Source organism: Sceloporus undulatus, chromosome 2 (genome assembly GCF_019175285.1).
Source record: "Sceloporus undulatus isolate JIND9_A2432 ecotype Alabama chromosome 2, SceUnd_v1.1, whole genome shotgun sequence".
In the NCBI taxonomy this organism is placed as follows: domain Eukaryota; kingdom Metazoa; phylum Chordata; class Lepidosauria; order Squamata; family Phrynosomatidae; genus Sceloporus; species Sceloporus undulatus.
In genome coordinates, this window is record NC_056523.1 from 75610157 (window position 1) to 75633217 (window position 23061).

General features: G+C 41.4%; 3 protein-coding genes across 7 annotated transcripts in view; all 3 read left to right on the plus strand.

Moving 5' to 3' along the window:
- The window catches only part of NPRL2 (NPR2 like, GATOR1 complex subunit), a 16642-nt gene extending 9626 nt beyond the window's left edge, over positions 1–7016 (plus strand). The window contains exons 8-12 of one of the 2 annotated variants that reach the window (XM_042451253.1): positions 741–777; positions 2343–2448; positions 3223–3340; positions 5661–5803; positions 6043–7016. In XM_042451253.1, the coding sequence (XP_042307187.1) occupies positions 741–777; positions 2343–2448; positions 3223–3340; positions 5661–5803; positions 6043–6110 (472 nt within the window). In that variant the 3' untranslated portion in view covers positions 6111–7016. The remainder of the gene's footprint in view (positions 1–740; positions 778–2342; positions 2449–3222; positions 3341–5660; positions 5804–6042) is intronic. The other variant, XM_042451254.1, reaches the window with a different exon arrangement.
- A 3704-nt stretch (positions 7017–10720) lies between these two features.
- Positions 10721–17105, plus strand: LOC121924036. 2 transcript variants are annotated; one of them, XM_042455085.1, is made up of 4 exons: positions 10721–10780; positions 12962–13051; positions 14826–15201; positions 15303–17105. In XM_042455085.1, the coding sequence occupies exons 3-4, from the start codon at positions 15069–15071 to the stop codon at positions 17036–17038; spliced, it is 1869 nt and encodes a 622-aa protein (XP_042311019.1). In that variant the 5' UTR covers positions 10721–10780; positions 12962–13051; positions 14826–15068; the 3' UTR covers positions 17039–17105. The 2 variants fall into 2 exon arrangements, with proteins under 2 accessions (XP_042311019.1, XP_042311020.1); XM_042455086.1 differs by lacking the exon at positions 12962–13051 and having other exon boundaries at positions 10724–10780.
- Positions 17106–18474: 1369 nt separating this feature from the next.
- Positions 18475–23061, plus strand: part of ZMYND10 (zinc finger MYND-type containing 10) — a 29991-nt gene continuing 25404 nt past the window's right edge. Inside the window, exons 1-3 of one of the 3 annotated variants that reach the window (XM_042454931.1) lie at positions 18475–18615; positions 22714–22822; positions 22906–23022. In XM_042454931.1, coding sequence (XP_042310865.1) covers positions 18515–18615; positions 22714–22822; positions 22906–23022 — 327 coding nt within the window. In that variant the 5' untranslated portion in view covers positions 18475–18514. Of the gene's footprint in view, positions 18616–20298; positions 20495–22713; positions 22823–22905; positions 23023–23061 lie in introns of those variants that run through there. The other 2 variants (XM_042454932.1, XM_042454930.1) reach the window with 2 other exon arrangements.

The following is a 23061-nucleotide window of genomic DNA, read 5'->3' on the forward strand; positions in this document are numbered from 1 at the left end:
TGAAAATTGGGGAGGAGAACTAGGCATGTTGTTAAAAAGAATACAGGAACCCTCTCATGTTTGGTGTGATGCATTTAGCATCCCAGCTAGTTTAGCCTACCCTGGGCTTCATACACATTGTTTCTTGTTGCTTCAACAATGTAAATGTGTAACTTTTGTCTCTCACCCACTTTTCAGCATCCACATTTGCCTGCTGAAAATTGGGGAGGAGAACTAGGCATGTTGTTAAAAAGAATACAGGAACCCTCTCATGTTTGGTGTGATGCATTTAGCATCCCAGCTAGTTTAGCCTACCCTGGGCTTCATACACATTGTTTCTTGTTGCTTCAACAATGTAAATGTGTAACTTTTGTCTCTCACCCACTTTTCAGCATCCACATTTGCCTGCATTTGAGAGGGAAAGCCTCCACATTACAAAATGTAGCAAATGTCAGTCATGAGTAAAACTAGACAACACCCATCTTAGAAATTAAGTTCTGATTATTTTGAAAATTATACATATTTTCTACTCCCAGCCTAACACTATTTTGGTTACAGCTAATATATTTCCTATAAGTAAGGACTATAACCTGCACTAATATCACATATTGAAAATGCTCCCAACCAGCATGTGCCTAAAAAAGATATCATCTTGGGCTTTGTACCACTTCATACCAATGCCTCTTCCATTCTTTTTATTTTATCATTTTGTGTAAAGTTTAGTCTGTTGGTTAATTTCTAATGGCCTTCGTGTTTTTCAGGTACTATGGAGTAGTGACTCTAGTTTCAATACTTCAGGTGAGTCTGCTGAGTAAGTGGTTCAAATGATCAGGGACTTGGAGGTTTTAAGCTGTGGGATGTCTAGTTCATCTATTGACATTGACATATAATCACTGCAAAAACAAGTAGTAACTTGCTTGTGTGAGTGAGACATCTTAGATCAAATAATGAAGGTAGGTCATGCCATTTTAGATTATTTCAACTGAGTCAGTTCACACATTGCTCTCAAGGTTATGAGAAATCATTTTGTAGATGAATGTTTAAACAGACCCCCCCCCAAAAAAAAATATCTTGGGAGTTGATTTTGTGAAGTTAATTTATCTTTTGTTAGCCATGCCACCTAACTGATTAAGTTACTAACAAAACAGAATGAAAGAACCACTTAAACTAGATCAACTGACATTATCTAAATCCATAAACTACCAGGATCTCATTTAAAGAAAGCAGGGATTCCCACTTGTAATATAGCACATTTGGGAAATTTAATAGTGTGTCTGCTGGTACTCCAAGGCAAGATGTTCTCCCTTGCCTGGTTTTGCACCCTGTGAATCCTCAGAAGCCTCTGCCTGCCTTCCATTTTATACCTCCACAATGTCTTGTTTTGTTCAAAAAGAGTATTTTTATAAGATCAGAAAGGGACCTCTGGCCGCTTCTGATTTTATTTTCTTATTTCATTTAAGAGACTATACATACTGTCTTATTGTTCTTTAAATATTATCAAAGATAATTATTTGGCAGTTTAAGTTACCAAAAGTGGGTTTATTGTTCTGGCGTCCAGGGTCCAAAACACACTGCAGAAGTAATCCAGTTTGAGACTGCTTTAACTGCTCTGGCTCAGTGCTAGGGAATCCTTGGATTTGTAGTTTATTGTGGCACCAGAGCTCTCTGACTGAGAAGGCTAAATTTCTCAGAAAGCTATAGTTCCCAGAATTCCCTAGCATTGAGCCAGGGCAGTTAAAGCAGTCTCAAAGTGGTTTATTTCTGCAGTGTGTTTTGGACCTAGGTCATAGGGTGACATCTCTGTAAACCAAGACTCCAAGTTCTGCATCATACACCAGAAATAAATGATTCTGTTGAAAATCCCAATGTGTTAAAATTCAAGTTTAAAGTTATGTTTTAATTTAAAATGGTGGTCTATATTCCCATACAAAAGATTCTCTGTAATTTAACAGTGCTCAGGGCAATTGATAAATCTTTTTTTCATTCCACCTTGATTACTGGGTTTTTTTGTAGACCATGCACATGAACATCATGAGTCTCCTACTTTCAAATGGTTTTTCAGTAGGAGTTGTTTGTTGCCTAATTTGTGGTAGCCAAGTGAACTTCTTTTCAGAAATACTTTTTGAAAAAGACTAACAGTAGTTGTGTAAGAAAGTTCTAATACTCCATTAGATGCTGTTTTGTCATGTAATCTTAATTTCCCCATCCTTCAGCCCAGCAGCTATGCAGACGGTACATCACTGTGTACTATTCTGGCAGTGTTAATCAATCTATCATTGTAATTTTTCTTTCAGTGTGAATATGTCCAGCAGTCACTATGGATTTCAGTAGAATCTGACTGACATTTCTTACTATTTTCTCAGTACTCCAATGTGTATTGCACCACACCTAAAGTCCAGGACCTGGTTGACGATAAAAGTCTCCAAGATGAATGTCTCTCATATGTCACAAAACCAGGTACTGCAAGAAGTAAGCAACACTGAGTTCATTGGGTCTTAATATCTGGGGAAGTATGCATAAGATTGCACGCTAAGCCTAAATTTAATAAGGACTTAGCAGTCTGGAAGCATTTGTCATGACCTTGTAGTTATCTCTACCTAGCATACTGGCTGCTCCTCTTCTTGTTAATATCCTTTTAGGAATTCAGCATAAAATAAAAGTGTTATTTGCATAATAATAATAATTATTATTATTATTTCTATTTCCCGCCTGTCCCTATGGATCGAGGCGGGATTACAGCAGTCAAGGATTTTTACAGAGATAATCTCATGTTTATCTGCATTAACAAAGCTACAAATCCACCACTGAAATAATTGCATGAATAATGTTTTCTTGCTGATAAATGCATACATCTGCCATTGGCTGAAATTCAAATGGATATGTTTAGTTGCTGGCATGGTCATTAATACTAGCAATTCTATGGAGTAAATTTGCCAGAGTTTATGAATTTGCACTTAACCTGGCAATGTACAATATTATGTGGCTTATTTTTTTAACTCTCATTATTACTACATACAATTGGTCCTTTTTGAATAAAGCTTTTAAAATTATTCTGTATATGGAGAGTGTTTTTGTCTGTCTTGTGCATCTTATAGATCATAAATGCCATCCAGTTACAAATTGGATTTTGCATATGATAATACTGTATGTGCGTACAGAAGAGAGAAAAATTTATTGAAGGATTATCAATTTTTGTGATTTCCAAATGTTTCTTGATTTTATTTTACTTTAATTTTTGTATAGGTAACAAACGACCCAGCCTGAGAGATATTTTTCAGCTGTATTGCGGGCTAAGTCCTGGCACAACTGTCCGAGATCTCATTTGCCGCTATACTCTTCAAATCCAAAGAGTGGATGAAAGGTCAGGTGGTGCTCTCCCCTCCAACCCTTTAGGCATTATTCTTCAGCAGTGATTAGTTTAACGGAGCAGTGATCAACCTCTTTCCTTTTTACAGTAGTCTCTTTCACAACTGTTTTTAGAAGGTTGAAGATGGACTATGAAACTGGAGGGAACCAATGGGTGTGGGGTGCATGAACTCCATCAAAGGCCTCTTTGCTTTTTTACCCCACCATTGTAGTGTTCCATATTTATTTATTAATTGAGAAAAAATCTACTCTCACAGTTGACAAGTAGACTATAGCCAAGCGAAACCAAAATGATCTATCACCTTATTAACAGTAATAGCAGTGGTAGCTATGGGTAGATAGTTAATGAAGAAACCATGGGAGATGTGGCAGAATCACGAACAGAAAATGGATCTGATGTCTCTAGATCAGAAATGACTAGCTGGTGGTCCACTGCTTTTAGACATCAAAGTAATTTATCTACTGTAACAGTGGTCCTATCAAATCTTCAACAATGTTTCACAAGTACCTGTATTGCCCATAGATTTCTGCTTAAACTTGTGAATAAGAAGTAATTTCATTCTTTAAGTATTACGTCGGTCTTGAGAATTCATGTGTGATGGACAATATCTCTGGAAAAAATTTGTTTCAATAAGCAATGATAATTTTTTTTTATTTAGGTCTAACTCCAATTGCTAGTCCCAGATTCACCATGGTGTAGTAGTTTGCATGTTGGACAAAGACACTGGGAGACCAGTGTTCAAATCCCTGCTGAGCCATGGAAGCGCATTGAGTGTCACACACTCTCAGCCTCAGAGGAAATCAAGAGCAAACCCCCTCTGAACAAATTCAAGAAAACCCTGTGATGGGTTCAGAAATGACTTGAAGGCACACAACAGCAACAAAGTCCCAGCCAGGGCTCTTGAAAATCTCTCATTCCTATCATCGCCACAAGTCAATGCAGACTGGATGGCAAAAAGTGACAAGAATAAACCCCAACTACAGTAGATCCATTAAATCAATGAAATTTACATATGTTCACTTACCATTTAACAGCTAATTCAGTGCAACTGGACTTAGGCCATAATTTTGACTGTATACCTTGTATGTAATATGTATGCTAGAAGAACTCAGAACCATGACTAATCTACCTATTCAGAAATTCTTTTGATCGCTGTATGTAATTCCACAGTTTCCTATCTAATAAGTGACCTTGCAATTACCAGCACACATATGACATGTAACTGTGACACCATTACAACATAGTTAGTGTTGCAGAGTCCATGCTTTGCCATCCGGAACATTCCCAGTTCAAGAGGGTCTGGTAGCAGTAATAGGAAATACCTCTAATCAAGACCCTGGAGAACTCTCACTAGTCAGACAACAGAGGGCTACCAGAAAAAAATAGTTCAACCTGGTATAAGCCCACTTCCTATGTGTTCCTGACATCATGAACATACATGGGTATGCATGTTGCCAAACTTCTATCCTGCCTTTTATATTTTAAAAAAAAGTGTACTAGAAGAAGCTTCCAGACTACTGTTTGAAGAACAGAATGGAGCCTGAGGGTGTCGGTGCCAGTCCTCCTTGTCTTCAGCAACATTTTAGTATCTGAATGGGTGTATTTGCAGAGTTGCTGTCCGTACTTGCAAAACAGATTTTAACTGATGTATGTAGTAATCATGCCCTCATCTCAGATAATGTGAAGGAAATCAAGACTATCTAGCAGTGAATTCTCAGCATCTTCATCCTCACAATTCCTAGGATTCTCCAAGACAAACTCTGACAGTTAATCTGTCATAAAACTGAAATGTTTGTAATGCAGATGTGCTTTCTTTTGCCTAGCTTCATCTCAGGTGGTGATCTGTTAACCATTCACCTTGTCTTGACCTTAGCATTCTTTCATTTCCATGAGCCTTTATTACATAAATGATAGAACAAAAATAATAATTAACATCCAAAGCAAAATCTGACAATACTAATTAAATAATAGAAAAATGCATCATAATTATTTATATTTTTCAGAAATTCCCAAATTCTGTTATATTATTCCAACATTTTATTATATCACTTCTGTATTAACAACACAGAAGGTGTTGTAGAAGGGATTAAAATAACAGCCAAAATGACATGATTAGGACAGTCTTCAGAAAATCTCTGCAGCCATTGTCTATTAACTGTAGTCAGAAGTATTGGAACATTCACTGGTCATCTCAGAATTGTCTTTAGCGCATATCCACCTGAACATAGGCCCAGAACAAAATGAAGCTCTAAGCCACGTTCAAACATTGATTTCCATAGCCTATCTATGAATATTTTATTCTTTTTTTTCCCAGGAAGCTCATCCAGTTTGGTCTGATGAAGGGCCTTATTCGGCGGCTCCAAAAGTACCCAGTAAAAGTAGCCCGGGATGAAAGAAGTCCTCCAGCACGACTGTACACAGGCTGTCATAGCTATGATGAGATCTGCTGTAAAACAGGTAAGTATGTGTCTGTCTTGCATCTACAAATTACTGTGTAACCGTACAGCAATGAAAAAATAATAGCCAATGTACAAAATCAACAAAATAACCAATAGCAAAAATGGCTGCCAAGGGACACTCCTGCCTCTCTTTGACATATTGGTTGCTCTCCTTTCTTGCATCACCTAAATTCTACCAAGGAAGTCAGGTTAGTGCTGAATATCCTCTTTTAACATTATTTTGTGCTTCTTCCATAGGAATGAGCTATCGGGAGTTGGATGAAAGGCTGGAGAATGACCCCAATATAATTGTTTGCTGGAAATGAAACTCCATAGAATAGAGTGATCTTCCTGACCTATGAACAATTCATTGGGCTCCTAGGGCTTTCAAGAAGCCTTCAGGCCTTTTTCGAGGTCATTAAATGCAACAAGGCTCAGTTTGTATGGCATGTTGCACTTTTTCAGACCAGTACTCTGGGAAGAATGAGCTAGATGGACTCAGCTATCTTCTGTATGATCACTGAGGATAACGCATAGATCGCATTTCCATGAGTGACAAAACAGGTGCATACCTATTGATTCTTCTTCAGCTCCAGATGCCACCTGCTCCAGATCCCATGGAGTTCCCAATGCATAGTTATAAGGGTAAACACATAGTTGAGACCTCCATGTGGAGAAAACATTGTTGGAAGATTTGAGAAGCCAAAGAATGGTTGATGGAGAATAACTTAAATGCCTTGTCTTGACCTGCTGCTCCTCAGCTCAAAATCCTGTGTCAGTCCCTGGGAGACTGGCAAAAGCTAATTACTTCTGTCTCATCTTTGATTCCCTTTCACAATAGCCAAGGAATATGGGCTGAATTCCCCATAACACAAGGATTGCAGACACTCCTGATATGTTTGGAGTCTACTGTTACCATGCAACCAAAAAGCACAATTTCTTTTTTTATATAATTAAGTGCTTACTGACCACTGTAAAAAAATAAATCTGAAAATGTAATCTGTTATAAACATGATCATCCAATTTACATTGAGTTCTTCCTATTCCTTATTAATATTAAGGAAGAACTATTACATTGGTGTATATTTTATTATAAGGCTTACAGAAATCAAAATAAGTTCTCTCTGTGGCAGCAATGGAGAGAAGAACCAAATACTGATGCTTGCAGCAGCTTTTTTTCTGAGGAGAGCACCCATAGTTTAAAGCAACTGCAATAAAACTATACAAAAGCTCTTTCATCATTAACTATGTCCAGCAGACATGCATCAGGATACCAATGGATAAAAGAGTTCTATGAGAGGAGGAGGATGATCTAATGCCACCCAGTATCTTTATCCAGCATCTTTAGATATACATTCTTGGATTCATTTGTGGGTTTTTTTATTTAAAAATGTCCTTTATTGTAATTTGTAAGAAATCACAATAAAACAGACAGAGGTGAGATAAAGGCCAAATAACACTAAGGAGGGATCACATGAGGGTTTACAACAAACAACCATATAAGTATAAACTGTCATTGTCATTAGGCTTCCATAAAGGCATTATAAGTTTGAAATGTGGTCACTAGTGCCTCTGGCTTTCCTGAAACCTGCTTTCACCTCTGGGATTTCTCCATATGTGGCTGGAATCTGTGTCGCCATATTTTAAGTATAATTTTCCTTGCCTGGGAGATTAGTGCTATGGTTCATAGAAGGAAAAATCCTAGAGGTGCAAGCTGGTTTTGAGAAAGAGGCACTAGGGATCTTACTATAAATGTATTTCATTGTCCTGATGCATAACCCGTACCTGGGATACGAGGCTGCTGTCAGAACTGAGTATGGAGAAACAATATGGTTCCTGATATGAAAAGGGGTCAAGCAAGGCTGCATACTCTCATCCTGTTTATTCAACCTTTATGCAGAAAACATAGTAGGCAGAGTGGGCTTAGACTCAGGGGCAGGAAGAGTGAAGATAGGGAGATAGGAACATTAACAACCTAAGACAGGGGTAGGCAACTTGCGGCCCGCGGGCCGGATGCGGCCCGGCGAGGCCTTGGGACCGGCCCCAGCCCGGTCCTGCCGCTGATTGCTACCAGGGCCTTTGGCCTCTTGCGCGCAGGGGCAATTGTCTATAGAAGCCTCAGAAACATGCATTTATATTAACATATTTTTAAAAATCAGCAAATTTTTTCGTGTGTCCTCTACTTTTAAAAAAAAGTGTCCACCATTTGAAAATTTTGTCCTACATTTGTCCCGGTTTATTTATTTATTTAATTTTTTAAAAATTATTTATTTATTTATTTATTTATTTATTTATTGGCTTCAGCCCCCCAGTTGTCTGGGGGACAGAAACCCCCCCCCCCCCGGCTCAAAAAGGTTGCCTACCCCTGACCTAAATGATGCAGATGACACTACAGTACTAGCAGACACCAACAAAGGCCTGGAGCACAGGCTTGATGCTGACCATCAAGAAAACAAAAGTAATGACTATGGAAGATTAACAAGAATTCATCCTAGATAATGGCAAAATTGAAATAAAGAGTTCCCATGCTTTACTTTGGATGAGACATTATTCAGAGTGGAGACTGCAGTCTTATTAGGAGGATAGGATTGGGAAGGGCAGCTATGAAAGAAATCGAGAAGATCCTAAAGTGCAAAGATATGCAACTGAACACTAAAAATGAAGATCACCCAAGCAATTGTATTCCTTATCCCCATATATGAATGTGAGAGCTGGACAGTAAAGAAGGTCAACAGAAGGAAAATCAACAGATGTGCTGGAGAAGAGTACTGAGGATACCTTGGATGGCCAAGAAGACAAGAGAACAGGACCTGCAACAATGGATGCAAGCCACAGGAAAAGAGATTCCACCTTGACATTAGGACTGTTTGAGAGTGGAAGACAATCCCTTGGAGAGTGGTGGAGTCTCTTTGGGGGTTTTTAAACAGAGGCTGGATAGCCATCTGTCGGGGTGCTTTGATGGTGAGTTCCTGCATGGCAGAATGGGGTTGGACTGGGTGTCAACTCTATGATTCTATGAAATGGGTCCTAGAACAGATCAAGCCTGAACTCTCCAAGGAAGCAAAGATGATGCAACTGAGGTTGTTATGTTTTGGCCACATCATGAGAAGAGAGGACTCATTAGGGAAAAACAATAATGCTAGAAAAGGTTGAGGACAGCAGAAAGGGATGGGGACCACATGCCAGAAGAACAGACTCAATTAAAGAGGCCACAGGCCTGAATTTGCAGGACCTGAGCAAAGCAGTGGAGGACAGGGAATCTTGCCAGGATTGCCATGAGTCTAAGTCGACTTGAAGGCAGTTAACAACAGCAAAGTGTTTATGCGGGGATTGCATGAGACTTGAAAATTATATTTCATAGGGTTCCTTCAGGGTATAAAGGGTGGAGAAAGGCTGGAACAGGGAGGCCAGATGTTCTCACTGCAAAGGAGGACAAGGCACTACAAATGTTGGGCATTTCAGGAAAATGTAGGACATTACAAATTGAAAACAAAGTACTGTACTAATATAAATAATCCATGCTTAGATATGCTCAAAATGGAGGACACTGTGGAATTCCTCCTGGACCGAAGGTTGAAATGTAGGGCATGTCCTAGAAAAGTGAAGCCCTCTGGTGACCCTGGGCTGGAAAGGGGTATGAACTGACAATAGAAATCTATGAGGAAAAGGCTCTGTGGCTGCTCTTGCCTGAAGGCCAGGGAAGGCTCTTCCTTGGAAGGCAAGGGGCAGAGCAGCTCTAATACAGTCATGGTAGCTGTTGAGTGGAGTAACAGGGACACTGATCCCCCTCATCACTAAAAAGCCCCCTGATAATGAAACAGATGTTCCATCACCTTTGCCTGGAATAACTGGGGGAATCAGGGAGCGTCATGGTGATTCTTGCTTCAAATGTATCACTCACTTGGTTACTGTATTCCATTTTATACACATTCACTCTTTCTCTCAGCCAGTTGGTAAGTAACAGCAAGCTCTGATTCAAACAAAATTTGGGGTGTCCTTTCCCCCCGGACATGGCCTACATTTTAGCATTCTCAGGGGACCAGACGCCCTCCTTTTCCAGGACATGCCCTACATCCCACCTTCTGTCCAGGGGAATTCCAATATGTCCTCCATTTTGAGCATGACCTAGAGGCATGAATTTATATGTGAGTGTTTTTAGTTTTTATTTGGTCATGTCCTCCATTTCTGCCTTCTGTCCAGGAGGAGTTTCAAGAGGATGTCTATTTTGAGCATAACTCATACATTGATGAGTATGTGGGCTTTCCATTTGGCCATGCCCTCCATCCCGACCTTGTTCCTCCATTTTGAGCAGGACTAAGAACCATGAATTCATAGTCAAATGACTCTTCTTAGCTTATAACTTGGCCACGTCCTCCATCTTCCTTTCCCAGGCCTTCAATCCCAACCTCTTTTCTAGTGTGAGCCCCACAACGTCCTAATTTTTGAGGCATGGATTTATATTTCTACGAATGTCTTCAGCTTATTATTATTGTTATTGTTATTAGGCCACGTCCTCCAATTCCCAGGACGAGCCTTACACCCGAGCCTTCCTGTTCAGGAGGAATGCCCAGATGTCCTCCATTTTGGGCATGATGAACAAGAGAGAACTAAGAACGTATATCCCTATGAGTCTTGTCATTGTGGCCATTAGCTTTTCCTTGGCCCTTCCCCCCCCCCCCCCATTCTCTTCAGAGGCCCTCCATTTTGCAGCCTCTTGGCCAGAAGGCCTGGTGGTCACTCAGCCACCCCCCTTGACTGAGCTGCGTCCTGGGTAAACCCCAAAATGTCCTCCATCCAGAGGCCCAGCCCAGGATTCCTCCTCCTCCTCCTCCTCCTCCTCCTCCTTCACTTGGAGGCGGGAGGGGATTGGCTGAGGAAGCAGTGACGTCATCGCGCCCGCCAGGCCGCCGCTGGAACTGCGCCTGCGCCGCCCTGTCCAAGGAGGAGGAGGAGGAGAAGGCAAGAGCAGGACTGAAGAGGAGGAGGCCTCTCTGGGGTGAGTGCCATGGAAGGAAGGAAGCAAGGCAGGCAAGAAAGAAAGTTAAAGCAGGCTGTGGCCAGGCACTCTGGGCTCCCCAGGAAGCAGAAGGCAAAAAGCCCCCTGCCAAGTCCTCCCTTAATGCCCCCTGCCTGCCTCCACTCCCTTCTCCAGGGGAACACAGCTGATCCTCCTCCTTTCCCAGGACGCGTCCTCCATTGCAGCCCTCCAGCCAGCAGGCATTCTGGCAAAGAAAGCAGGCAGATATATAGATATATAGATATATACGAATGCCTTTTAGTTTTTATTTAGACATGTCCCATTATTTGTCTTTTCCCCAGGACATGTCCTCCATTTGCCCAGGAGGAATTCCTCAGTGTCCTCCATTTTGACTATAGCATGGATCTGTGTATATATATATATATATATATATATATATGCTTTTTAGCTTTGACTGGGTGATGTCCTGGCATTTGTCTTTTCCCCCGGACATGTCCTGCATTTCAGCCTTCTCTCCAAGAGGAATTCCAAAATGTCCCCCATTTTGAGCATGGCAAAGAAAGCATGGATTTGTATAGAATGTTTTTATCTTTTATTGGGTCACGTCCCTACATTGGTCTTTTCCCCAGGACATGTCCTCCATTTTAGTCTGGTGCCCAGGAAGAATTCCCAAGTGTCCTCCATTTTGAACATGGCAAAGCAGCGTGGATGCTAATTTCTTGTCAGGGCTTTGAGCTTTTATTTGGTCATGTCCTCCCCCCCCCGGGCTTTTCCTACATTTCAACCTTCTGTCCAGGAAGCATTCTTAAGTGTCCCTCCATTTTGAATGTTTTAGGTTGTATTTAGTTATGTCCTCCATTTCAGCCCCCTGTCCAGGAGGAATTCCAAAATGTCCCCCATTTTGAGCTTGGCAAAGAAGCATGCCATGGATTTAGATTTGGATTTATATAGGAATGCTTTTAGCTTTTATTTGGTCATGTCCCTTACATTTTTCTTTTCCCCAGGACATGTCCTCCATTTTAGTCTGGTGCCCAGGAGGCATTCCTAAGTGTCCTCCATTTTGAACATGGCAAAGAAGGACGAATTTGCATTTCTATGGATGTTGGGGTTTTGTTTTTTGTCATGTCCTTCATTTCAGCCTTCTGTCCAAGAGGAATTCTTAAATGTCCTCCATTTTGAACATGGCAAAGAAGCATGGATTTATATTTATACCAATGCTTTTTGCTTTTATTTGGTCATGTCCTCCTTTTTTCTCCAGGACATATCCTACATTCCAACCTTCTGTCCAGGAGGCATTCCACGATGTCCTCCATTTTGAGCATGACCTAGAAGCATGAATTCTCTTTTCTTGTCAGTGTTTTGAGCTTTCACTTTGTCATGTCCCTACATTTGTCTTAAGCCCCCCCCCCCAACATGTCCTCCATTTCAGTCTTGTGCCCAGGAGGAATTCCTAAATGTTCCCCATTTTGAGCATGGCAAAGAAGCATAAATTTATATTTATATGAATGCTTTTAGCTTTTATTTTGGCATGTCCACCATTTTTCTTTTCCAAGACATGTCCTACTTCTATCCAGGAGAAATTCTAAAATGTCCTCCATTTTCCAGCATGGCCTGCCCTAGAAGCATGAATTTGTATTTTAGCTTTTATTTTGTGTCCTCCACTTTTTCCCAGGACATGCCCTACATACCAACCTTCTGTCCAGGAGGAATTCCTAAGTGTCGTCAATTTTAAGCATGGCAGAGAAGCACAACTTTCTATTTCCATTAGTGTTTCTTAGCTTTTATTTGGTCATGTCCTCCATTTCAGCCTTCTGTCTAGAAGGAATTCCAAAATGTTCCCTATTTTGAGCATGACCTAGAAGCGTGAATTTGTATTTCTATGTATGTTTTTAGCTTTTATTTTGTCATGTCCTCCATTTTTCCCAGGACATGCCCTACATTCTAACCTTCTGTCCAGGAAGAATTCCAAAATGTCTCCCATTTTGAGCATGGCAAAGAAGGATTTCCAGGAATGTTGGGTTTTTTTTAGCTTTTATGTGGTCACATCCTCCATTTTACTTCTTCAGGACACGTCCTCCATCTCCACCTTCTGTCCAGGAGGAATTCCAAAATGATTTTGAGCATGACCTAGAAGCATGAATTTATATTTATATGAATGTTTTTAGCTTCTGTTTTGTCGTGTCCTCCATTATTTTCCAGGACAAGTCCTCCATTCAGCCTTCTGTCAAGGAGGAGTTTGACAATGCCCCCCATTTTAGGCATGGACTAAAACCATGGATTTACATTTATGTGAGTGTCTTTAACTTTTAGTTGGTTCATGTCTTCTATTTTTCTTTACCAGGACATGTCCTACATTTCACAATGTCTTCCTTTTCAGCATGCCTAAACAGCACTTATTTAGTTATATTAGTGATTTTGGCTTTTATTTTGGAATGTCTATCATTTTTCTTTTCCAGAACATGCCCTAAATTCCAACCTTCTGCCCAGAAGGAATTCCAAAATGACCTCCATTTTGCTCATGACTCGGAAGCATGAATTTATATGCAGGTCATGTCCTACATTTCACAGTGTCCTCCATTTTGGGCAGGGCTAAGAATCATGGATTTACATTCTTTTTAGTCATATTAGCTTTATTTTATTTTTGGAATGTCCTCCATTTTCCTTTTCCAGGACATGGCCTCCATTTCACCACTTTGTCCAGGAGGAGTTCCAAAATGTCCTCCATTTTGAGCATGACTAAGAAGCATGAATCTGTATTTATATGAGTGTTTTAGCTTTTGTTTTGTAATGTCCTACATTGTATGCTGACTAGCCCTCCTTTGTGATTCTCACATCTGCTCACCTTGACCCTCCTTTTTCCATTCTGATTGCTGCCTGCTGTTCCCCAAGATTAGTTCTGGCAGATAGGAGAGCTTCCCAACAGCTCTTAAGATATGTTTGCAACTACCGGGAGCCAAAGTAGCTCCCAGCAAAGAGGAGACTGAGAAGGAGGGAAGCCCCTTCCCCTTTCCTCAAATTAAGCAACCAGCCAGATTGAGATGGAGGGGGGAGGCTTCAAACAAACCCAAGGTAGTAGAAGGTTTGGCACTCCTTTTTTGCTTTCAATCGCGGAGCTGCCTGGAGATATTTAGCCTAAATATCCACCATGGCTGTATCCTATGAAATCTTGGGATTTGGGAGTTTAGGGCAACATGCTTAGCAATAGCCAGAGAGCTCCACTAACCCCTATATTGTTGTTGCTTTGTGCCTTCAAGTTGCTTCCAACCTAAGGCGAACCTATTACAGTTTTTTCTTGGCATTTTTTTTTCAGGGTTGGCTTGCCATTGCTATTCTCTGAGGCTGAGAGAGTGTGGTTTATCTAAAGTCACCCATTGGCTTTACAAAGGCACCATACAGACTGCCAAAATAAAGCTCCTTCGGGTCACTTTGGAGGTATGCTGTTTAACTGATGCAAGGTGGCTTTGGCATGGCTTCTGGACTCTTAGGACGTATGCATCATTTAAATAGCATACATCCAAAGTGACCCGAAGCAGCTTTATTTTGGCCTGTCTGTATGGGGCTAAAGTCAAACTGGGATTCAAATTCTGGTCTCCTGGTGTCCTAGTCCAACTCCCAAACCACAAATTCCATAGGATGTAGCCAGGACAACTATAGTGGAATCAGTAGGGAGAGAGATCTTGTAGCATCTTTGAGACTAACTGAAAGAAAGAAGTTGGCAGCCTGAGCTTTTGTAAACTTCAGTCTACTTCCTCAGATGCATTTGGCCATTGCCATCCAATGCATCTGAGGAAGTAGACTTAAGCCTAGGAAAGCTCATGCTGCCAACCCCTTTCAGTTAGTCTCATTGGTGCTACAAGATATCTCTGCATACTGATTCTACAGACTAACATGGCTGTATCCTTGAATTCTACCACTATAGTGGAACCATACAGCTATAACTGTGTACTGTGAAGGGGCTTCTGCTGACTTTCAATCCTGGAAGCAAGGTGATTTAGTTTAGTTTTATATGTATGTGTATCCTATGTGTAATTTTTTTTCTTTTTTCTCTTTCTTTTATGAAAAGGAATCACCACCGCTTCTGCCCTGCTTCCGAGGCCCTTGCATCCTCTGCAGAGTGCAGTCTGCACTGGGACAACCCACGACCTACCTGTCCTTTACATTGCTGGCTGCAGACACACCTGCGGATCATTCAAAAACAACCCAGCAAACTGCTTCTTGCTTCAGGCACAGATGTGACTGTAGGGCCTTTGTAGCCTTGTCTTTCTCCTGCCTTCATCCCTGAGCCTGGTGTTAAAGGTGTTGAAAAATGCCAAAACGTAAATGCCAATTTAGTGATCGTTTATCAAGCAAATATAAGTTATTTAAAGATGGTAGAACTAAATATGAAGCTGAGTGTCTCATTTGTCCTGCAGGAACATACATTTCTGTAGCCAATAAAGGTAAGTCAGTTAAAAAACATTTAACTTATATTAAAGATATGTCAATTTAAAAAACATTTTAAACATATGCTCTACATTTCAAAAAAACTCTCTCTTTTCAGGGTCACAAGATTTGGAAATTCACCTTCAGTCCCAGAAACACAAGCGGAATGCCCAACGTTGCAGCGCTATTACAGATATATCGAGTTTTTTCAGTCAATTATCAGAATCTGCACTATTAATAAATGCAGCAGAGGCAGCTCTGGCATTTCACACCGTTAGCCACCATTCATTGTATCGATCTATGGATTGTACACCTAAGCTAAATGCTGAAATTTACTGTGACTCTGATATCGCCAAAAACATGTCTTGTGTTAGGACAAAGACTGAAGCTATAATAAACAAAATTCTCGGGCCGCATTCTGTTGATGTGACAATACAGTGCTTGAAAGAGATATCATGTTTTGGGATTACCACAGATGGCAGCAATCATCTATCTCTGAAAATGTTCCCAATTTTAATACAGTTTTTTGATTATAAAGCAGGAGGTATTCAGAGTCGAGTTATAGAGCTTAAAACAATTCCCAATGAAACTTCAGACGCTATTTCCTCCTACATAAGTGATACACTAAGACACCTTGATATTGCTGACAAATGTGTAGCGTTTGCTGGTGATAATACAAACACCAATATGGGGGGCTTTAAAAGGGCTGAGAGCAACAGTGTTTTCACCAAATTAAAGAAATGCGTGAACAAGAATGTCGTAGGGATAGACTGTCCAGCGCACATCCTTCACAATACTATTCAGCATGGGGCTGACAGCTTGGGAGTTGATTTGGAGTGCATAGTCATTAAACTCTATAATTATTTTTCCATTTATACAGTCAGAACAGAACAACTGAAAGAATACTGTGAATTTGTTGATACAGACTACAAACAGTTACTGTCCCATACTCACACCAGGTGGCTATCTCTGTTTCCGGCCATTTATAGAATACTTGAGATGTATGAAGCTTTGCAATCCTATTTCTTATCTTTGCCTAGTCCCCCTAAAATTCTGAAGGACTTTTTTTCAGCCAGAATGAGTAAGGCATACCTGTGGCACCTCCATTCATTAATGTCTGTTTTTTATGACAATATCAAGGAGATTCAAAAAGAAAGAAATTCCATCATTGACATAATCAATATACTAGAAAATGTCTCTTGCCTGCTAGAGAACAGGTTAGAGAGCTCCTTTATTTCCCTGAAGACTAAAGAGGTGTTGGCAAGTGCCCGGGAGGAGGGATTTGGTAGCGAAGTAGATTGTTTTATGGAGGAAGCAGTATCTTTGTACAGAGAATGCTATGGTTATTTAAAGAAATGGAGTGTCTCGTTTATAGATTTTTACTGTTTCAGATGGATGGATTTGAAAGAAAAGGTACTGATGAAAGATGTGGAAACGTGTATAAAGTTTCTAAGTAAAAGAGGGGTCAAGATTGATGATAAGAAATGCAGTGACCAGTTGTCTCATCTGAACACGTTTCTTGAAGAAAACAGCACAGATCTTGAAAACAGGTCATGTAATGACAAGTGGGTTAAATACTTTGGGAGTAGCAAACACGAATGTCACTCAGAACTGCTGAAGATGGCAGAATATTTCTTTTCACTGCCAGGACACAATGCAAATGTTGAAAGGGTTTTTTCCTTCATTTCATCACAATGGACAAACGACAGGAATACTTTAAATGTAGATTCGGTCAAGGGTTTGTTGCTAGTAAAGTACAATTATAAGCATTTGTCTTGCTCAGAGTTCTATAAGTATATTGTAAGCCAACAAGGCATTTTAGCAGAGATCAGTTCATCATTAAATTACGGCTGAGTATCTGATAATGTTCAGTATGTGTAATATAGTTGTAAATAAACCATTTGAAATGAATTTATATTTACATGAGTGTTTTAGCTTTTATTTCGTAATGCCCTACATTTTTCAGTGCTTTGTCCTCTGCAGTTCTGACATCTGGTCACCCTAAGCAAGGTATGACACTTTGAGGGGATTTAAACCTGGGTCTCCAAGGTCCATTGAGAGCCAGCATGGTGTTATGGTTTGAGCCATAACATCCTCTATTTCTAGGCTATGACTCTGGAGACCAGGGTTTGAATCCTGGTTCGTCCATGAAAACCCACTGGGTGACCTTGGGCAAGTCACACTCTCTCAGCCTCAGGATGTGAAAGGCAACCCCCCTGAACAAATTTTGCCATGAAAACCCCACGATAGGATTGCCTTAGGATCCACCATAAGTCAGAAACTCCTTGGCCCTGCCCCACCCTCCACAGGGTGACCAGATATCCTCCTTTTTCAGGACATGTTCTCCATTTTAGCCTTCAGTCCAGGAGGAATTTCAAGTTGTTTTGAGCATGACTAAGATGCATGAATTTCAATATATATTAGTGTCCTTAGCTTTTATGTTGATGTGCCCTCCATTTTGCTTTAATGTCCTACACTTTGCCTTGTTCTCCTTTGCAGTTAAGACATCTGGTCACACATGCAGCTTGGTCCCAGCTGGGCCATGCAAACCCATTGGGTGGCCTTGGGCAAGTTGACCTCTCTCTCTCAGGGTGAGTAGATGGCCTCCTTTTCCAGGACATGCCCTCCATTTCAGCCTTTTGTCCAGGAGGAATTCTCTATTTTGTGCAGGATTAAGAAGCAGCATGGATTTACATTCCTATGAGTGTTTTGAGCTGTTGTCTGTCCTCCATTTTTCTTTTCCAGGACACATCCTCCAGTTCAGCCTTCTGTCCAGGAGGCGTTCCAAAATGTCCTCCATTTTGAGCCTAACTAGGGTGGCTAGCCATCCTCTTTTTCCAGGGCATGCCCTCCATTTCAGCTTTGGTCTCCAATTTTCTTTCCTGGGATTTATATTCATTATGCCCTCCATTTCCCCTAAGTGCCCTCCTTTCCAGTTAGGGCACCTGGTCACCCAGGTGTCCTCAGCACCAAGGCACCACAAAATGGAAGGCACCCAGGGGAAATGGAGGACAGTGTGGCCAGAAAGCTGAAATGGAGGGCGTGTCCTGGAAAAGGAGGGCGCCTGCCCACCCTGCTCTCAGCCTCAGAGGAAGGCAAAGGCAAGCCCCCTCAGGAGACCCAAAACCTTGCCAAGAAAGCCCCATGGCAGCTTCAATAAGGCTTTTTCCCACTTGAAGGCCCACAACAACAACAAACAAAGCTCGCTCTGAAGGCGCCTGGGGATGCATGCCCGGCGGTTGCCTCTAGGGGGCGCGCGAGTGCAGTGGCGGAGGCGGGGAGCCCTGGTTGTTGCCATGGCGACCGCGTGGGGCCTAGGCCACAGCCGCCATGGAGGACGCGCTCTGCCCCTCCGTCTTGCTGCCTGGCGAGGTCGAGGCCTTGGTGGGCTCGCTGAGGGCTTTCCCGCTGCGGGAGGTCGGGGGCTACGGGTAGGAGGGAGGGGGCCCTGGGAGGTGGAGGGAGGTGGGGGTTAGGGAGGGCTCAGGCCAGGCGGAGCAGAAGTCGTCCTCCTTTTCCAGGACACGTCCTCCATTTCAACCTTCTGTCCAAGAGGAATTCCACAATGGGCATAACTAAGATCCAAACCAGACTGCAGAAATAATCCAATTTGACATTGCTTTAACTGCCCTGCTCAGTGCTAGGGAATCCTGGGAACTATAGATTATTTTGACACCAGAGCTCTCTAACAGAGAAAGCTAAATGTCACTCAAAACTACAGTTCCCAGAATTCCCTAGCACTGAGCCAGGCAGTTTAAAGTACTCTCAAATTGGATTATTTCTGCAGTGTGTTTTGGACCTAAGAAACACAAACTTACAATTATAAGAGTGTTTTTGGTTTTTATTGTGTAATGGCCTCTATTTTTCTTGAATGTCCTCCATTTTGTGATGCCTTGTCCTCCTTTACGGTTAGGACCTCTGGTCACCATGGTTCAGCTCCCCCCCAGCACCCAAAATGATCTGGCAAAGTTGGACCACCAAGACTGCTACACAGTTGAGCTTCCTCAGGAATTATCGATCAAAAAGCACTAAAATCATTATAATCATCATAATTGGTAGTATTCTTGCCTCCCTGTGGATTAATGCAGCCGTTGTGCTTGAGCTTGTCCGGGAGTAATAAAGGGGCAAGTCACACTCTCTCAGCCTCAGAAGATTGCAATAGGAGACCCCTTCTGAAGAACTTGCCAAGAAAACCCTGTGTTAACTTCACCTGAGGGTCGCCATAAGTCGGAAACGACTTGAAGGCACACAACAACAACAACATGTCCTAGAAGCTCGGTGTGGTGTAGTTGTTTGAGTGTTGGACTAACACTCTGGAGACCAGGGTTCAATTCCCAGTACAGCCACGAAACTCAATAGGTGACCTTCTGCAAGTCACATGCTCTCAGCCTCAGGAGAAGGCAATGGCAAAGCTCCTCTGAACAAATCTTGTCAAGAAAACCCCGTGATGGGGTTAGGGCAGGGTTGCCGTAAATCAGAAACAACGACACACAACAACAGCAACAACCTGTCCCAGAGAGCCAAAGTGGTTTAGTTGAGTGTTGGACTACGACTAGAAATCGTGCCTCAGATCCCCGCTCAACAATGGAAACCTAATGGGTGACCTTGGGTGAGTCACATGCTCTCAGCACTCAGAAAACCCTGCAACAGGATCACCTTAAGGCCTCCCTAAGTCAGAAACAACATGAAGGCACACTACCACAATAACAACAACAGTCTGTTCTAAGCGCACTAATTTAGGAGGAAAATGCAGTGAACACATGGACTTCTGTGTAGACATTGTGCTTGTAAAAGTCTTCATATTATCATCCTTATGTTTCAGTAAATAAAGGATGGGGAAAGTAATTTGTCCTTCTCTCCCTGCAGTGGCTCAGTAGTTAAGGTGCTGGCTCTGATGACTGCAAGGCTGGCAAGTCGGCAATTCAAGATGCAAGTGCCATGTGATGGAGGGAGCTCCCATTACTAGTCCCAGCTTCTGCCAACTTAGCAGTTTGAAAGCATGTAAAAGTGAAAGTAGATAAATAGGTACCACTTTGGTGGAAAGGTAACAGCGTTCCATGTAGTCATGCTGGCCACAGGACCATGGAGTTGTCTTTGCTAATGCTGGTTCTTTGGCTTAGTAACAGAAATGAGTACCGCCCCTACAGTCGGACATGACTTGACAACCTTGTCAAAGGGGAATATGTTTACCTTTACCTGCAAGTACCTGCAATTAGGCAAATTCCTCAGCAACAGGAAAGCCAGTGTTGAATCTCCCTACCTCAAAACCAGTTCCAAGATTTTTGATGAACATACACCAGAACACAGCTGGTGAGCAGATTGGAGCAGAGTAATCCTTTGCTTTTGCATGACATGTTAATCCAGAGGATCTATTTTCCACCCAGCCATCCAAGGTGGTCCTATGTATGTATGTGTCTTCAAGTCACCTGTTGACAACAACAACCCCATATAGCTTTTCATTCAGTTTTCTTTAGGCAAGGAGTACTTAGAGGTGATTTTGCCAGCCCCTTCCTCTGAGATATACCTACAGCACCTGGTATTCGTTGGTGACATCCCATCCAAATACTAACTACTAACCAGGGCTGACCCTGCTTAGCTTCCAAGATTGGAAAGTATTTGTTGCATAGTTATAGTGCAGTTGTTCTTTGAGATGCAGCTCCTTTGTCATTAACACACACATGACAGGCAGAAATTGAACACATATTACTTTCACCTGTTGGATTTCTGCTTGACGTGCAGCTATGAATGTTATATTTTAACTATGTATATTTTTTTTCCTTGACATTCAGCAATTAATTTTACTGCATATTTTAACCGTATAAATCACTTTCCCACATATCCTGGTGTCCTCATGAGATGGGATAAAGCCATGGCAATCACTAGTTGAGAGACTGGTTTTTTTTAAAAAAAATGCTACTTCAGCTAGAGGTATTATGTCAAATCTGGAGCTAAATCATCCCTGTGACGAAGTATGAGTGGATGCTTGAAAGATGGTAAATCCCATTAAGAATTGTGAAGGCTTGGGTCCTAAAGGAAAGATTTTAACTGCTGGAACATAAAATCAGGAAGAGATGCCATATTAGAGCCAGGCTGATATTTCAAGTATCTTATCTGGGCTGCTTTTGCTAAACTCATGTAGAGAAAAGAGCTGAAGTTTTAATTTTAGTTACTAGGTTGTACAGTATCTGTTCTCTTACCATGTTTTAACCAGCAAGAATCTAAAGTAAAGGATTCCAGAAGGAACTGGGAATAAAGAATCAACTTCAGACAACAAAGATACTTCATGAAGAGGTGCAAAATCTTCATGATTATTAGCTTGAGAAGAATGAGGTAGTCACGGGAGTGAAATGCCTTTCTCTTCAGTTTCACTGGAGCCCAAAATGTCTCTTGCAGGTTCTGGGATGCTCTAAAGTAAAAATATTCTTAACACTGAAAGGATTGGTAGTTTGGTGTGTCTGAAAGTGTTAATAACAGGTTGTTGGCACCTGCAATAAGCATTGAATTACTTCCCCCATATAAATTAACCACTTCTTCTTTTTAAATTACCTTTAGAAATGTAACATATAAGCCAAAGATGACCTACATAGCGCAACACAGATCAGGAATGGAGAACCTATGGTCTCCTAAATCAATGTTTCTCTTGCTCTCTTATGTGGGACATCAGCAATCTTTTTTTCTAACATGCCAGGAGCCAGTACCTTATTTGTGCCCATTAGCTCCAATCATTTTTTCCCCGTAGAAACTCTCAACAGACTGGCAGTTGATGGTTCATGGACAAGTGCTAGTCTTTGGGACCAACACTTTTAAGTAGTGCTGCTCTAGATGAAGGTGGAATCCCATTCCCTTCAACCTCTGCCAGCCTGGCCAATCATGGGATATGATTGATTGATTGATTGATTAATTGATTGATTGCCTTTCTGCTGGGATAGGATCCAAGGCAGGTAATTGTTATCAGCCACCTTTCCTTGCTACCATTTCAGTATTTGTGATGGAGGGCAAGGTTGCAAAATCAGTGAACCAAGTGCTTCCCATTTTCTAACGTGTAATAGTGAGGGAGTAAATAGGATTTAGTCTGTTCAGAATAGAAAACTCTGAAGATTTACTAGATAATGCAACTGACTGAATACAGTTCCTAAAGAAGCAGGTGCTCAGTCCCCTAGATTCCTTTCCCCTTCAGCTCCAAGTAAACTCACAGACTTGTGTCTGCCAACTAAGAATTACAATAACACCTTTCCCTGCTTCTCCCATTAGCAAAAGAATTTCACATTCCAAAACCAGAAACAAAGATAGTGTTCCAGTCATTAATTCTAATTCAGAAAATATCACCCCTGCCTGTTAGCTGAACAGATTGTTTAACAAAGAAAGGATGTACAGTATATTCCTGTGCAACAGATGGCAAAAAGAATGGCTGGGAAAAGGTTATCATTTCAGGGTGAAATTGTCTCTATTGGTGTCAGTCTTTGGTAGCTGAGAAGAGATAGGGTCAATATTAAGACCTGAGTGCTAACAGTTCTCACCCTGCTTCTCAGGTGGTTACGGCAACATGAATATATTGAAAAGCTGAACATGCAGGCAATACTGAGTGCTTCTGCTGGGCACGAACAGCTCCTCACTGAATCTCTTGTAAATAATGTCAAGGTATGTTACATTGCAGCTTGCAGCTTTCATGAAAGAGTCAGTGTGGTGTAGTGCTTTGAACATAATCCTTTTTATTTGTGTAGATTCCAACTCTTATTCAAGAATTAATCACTGTGGAGATCTGGAAACAGAAAATCTTCCCTATACTATGCAAGCTGGAGGACTTCAAACCAAAAAGCACCTTTCCCATATACCTAGTGGTAAGTATGAGGTGGAATTAAATTAGACTTCTACATGTT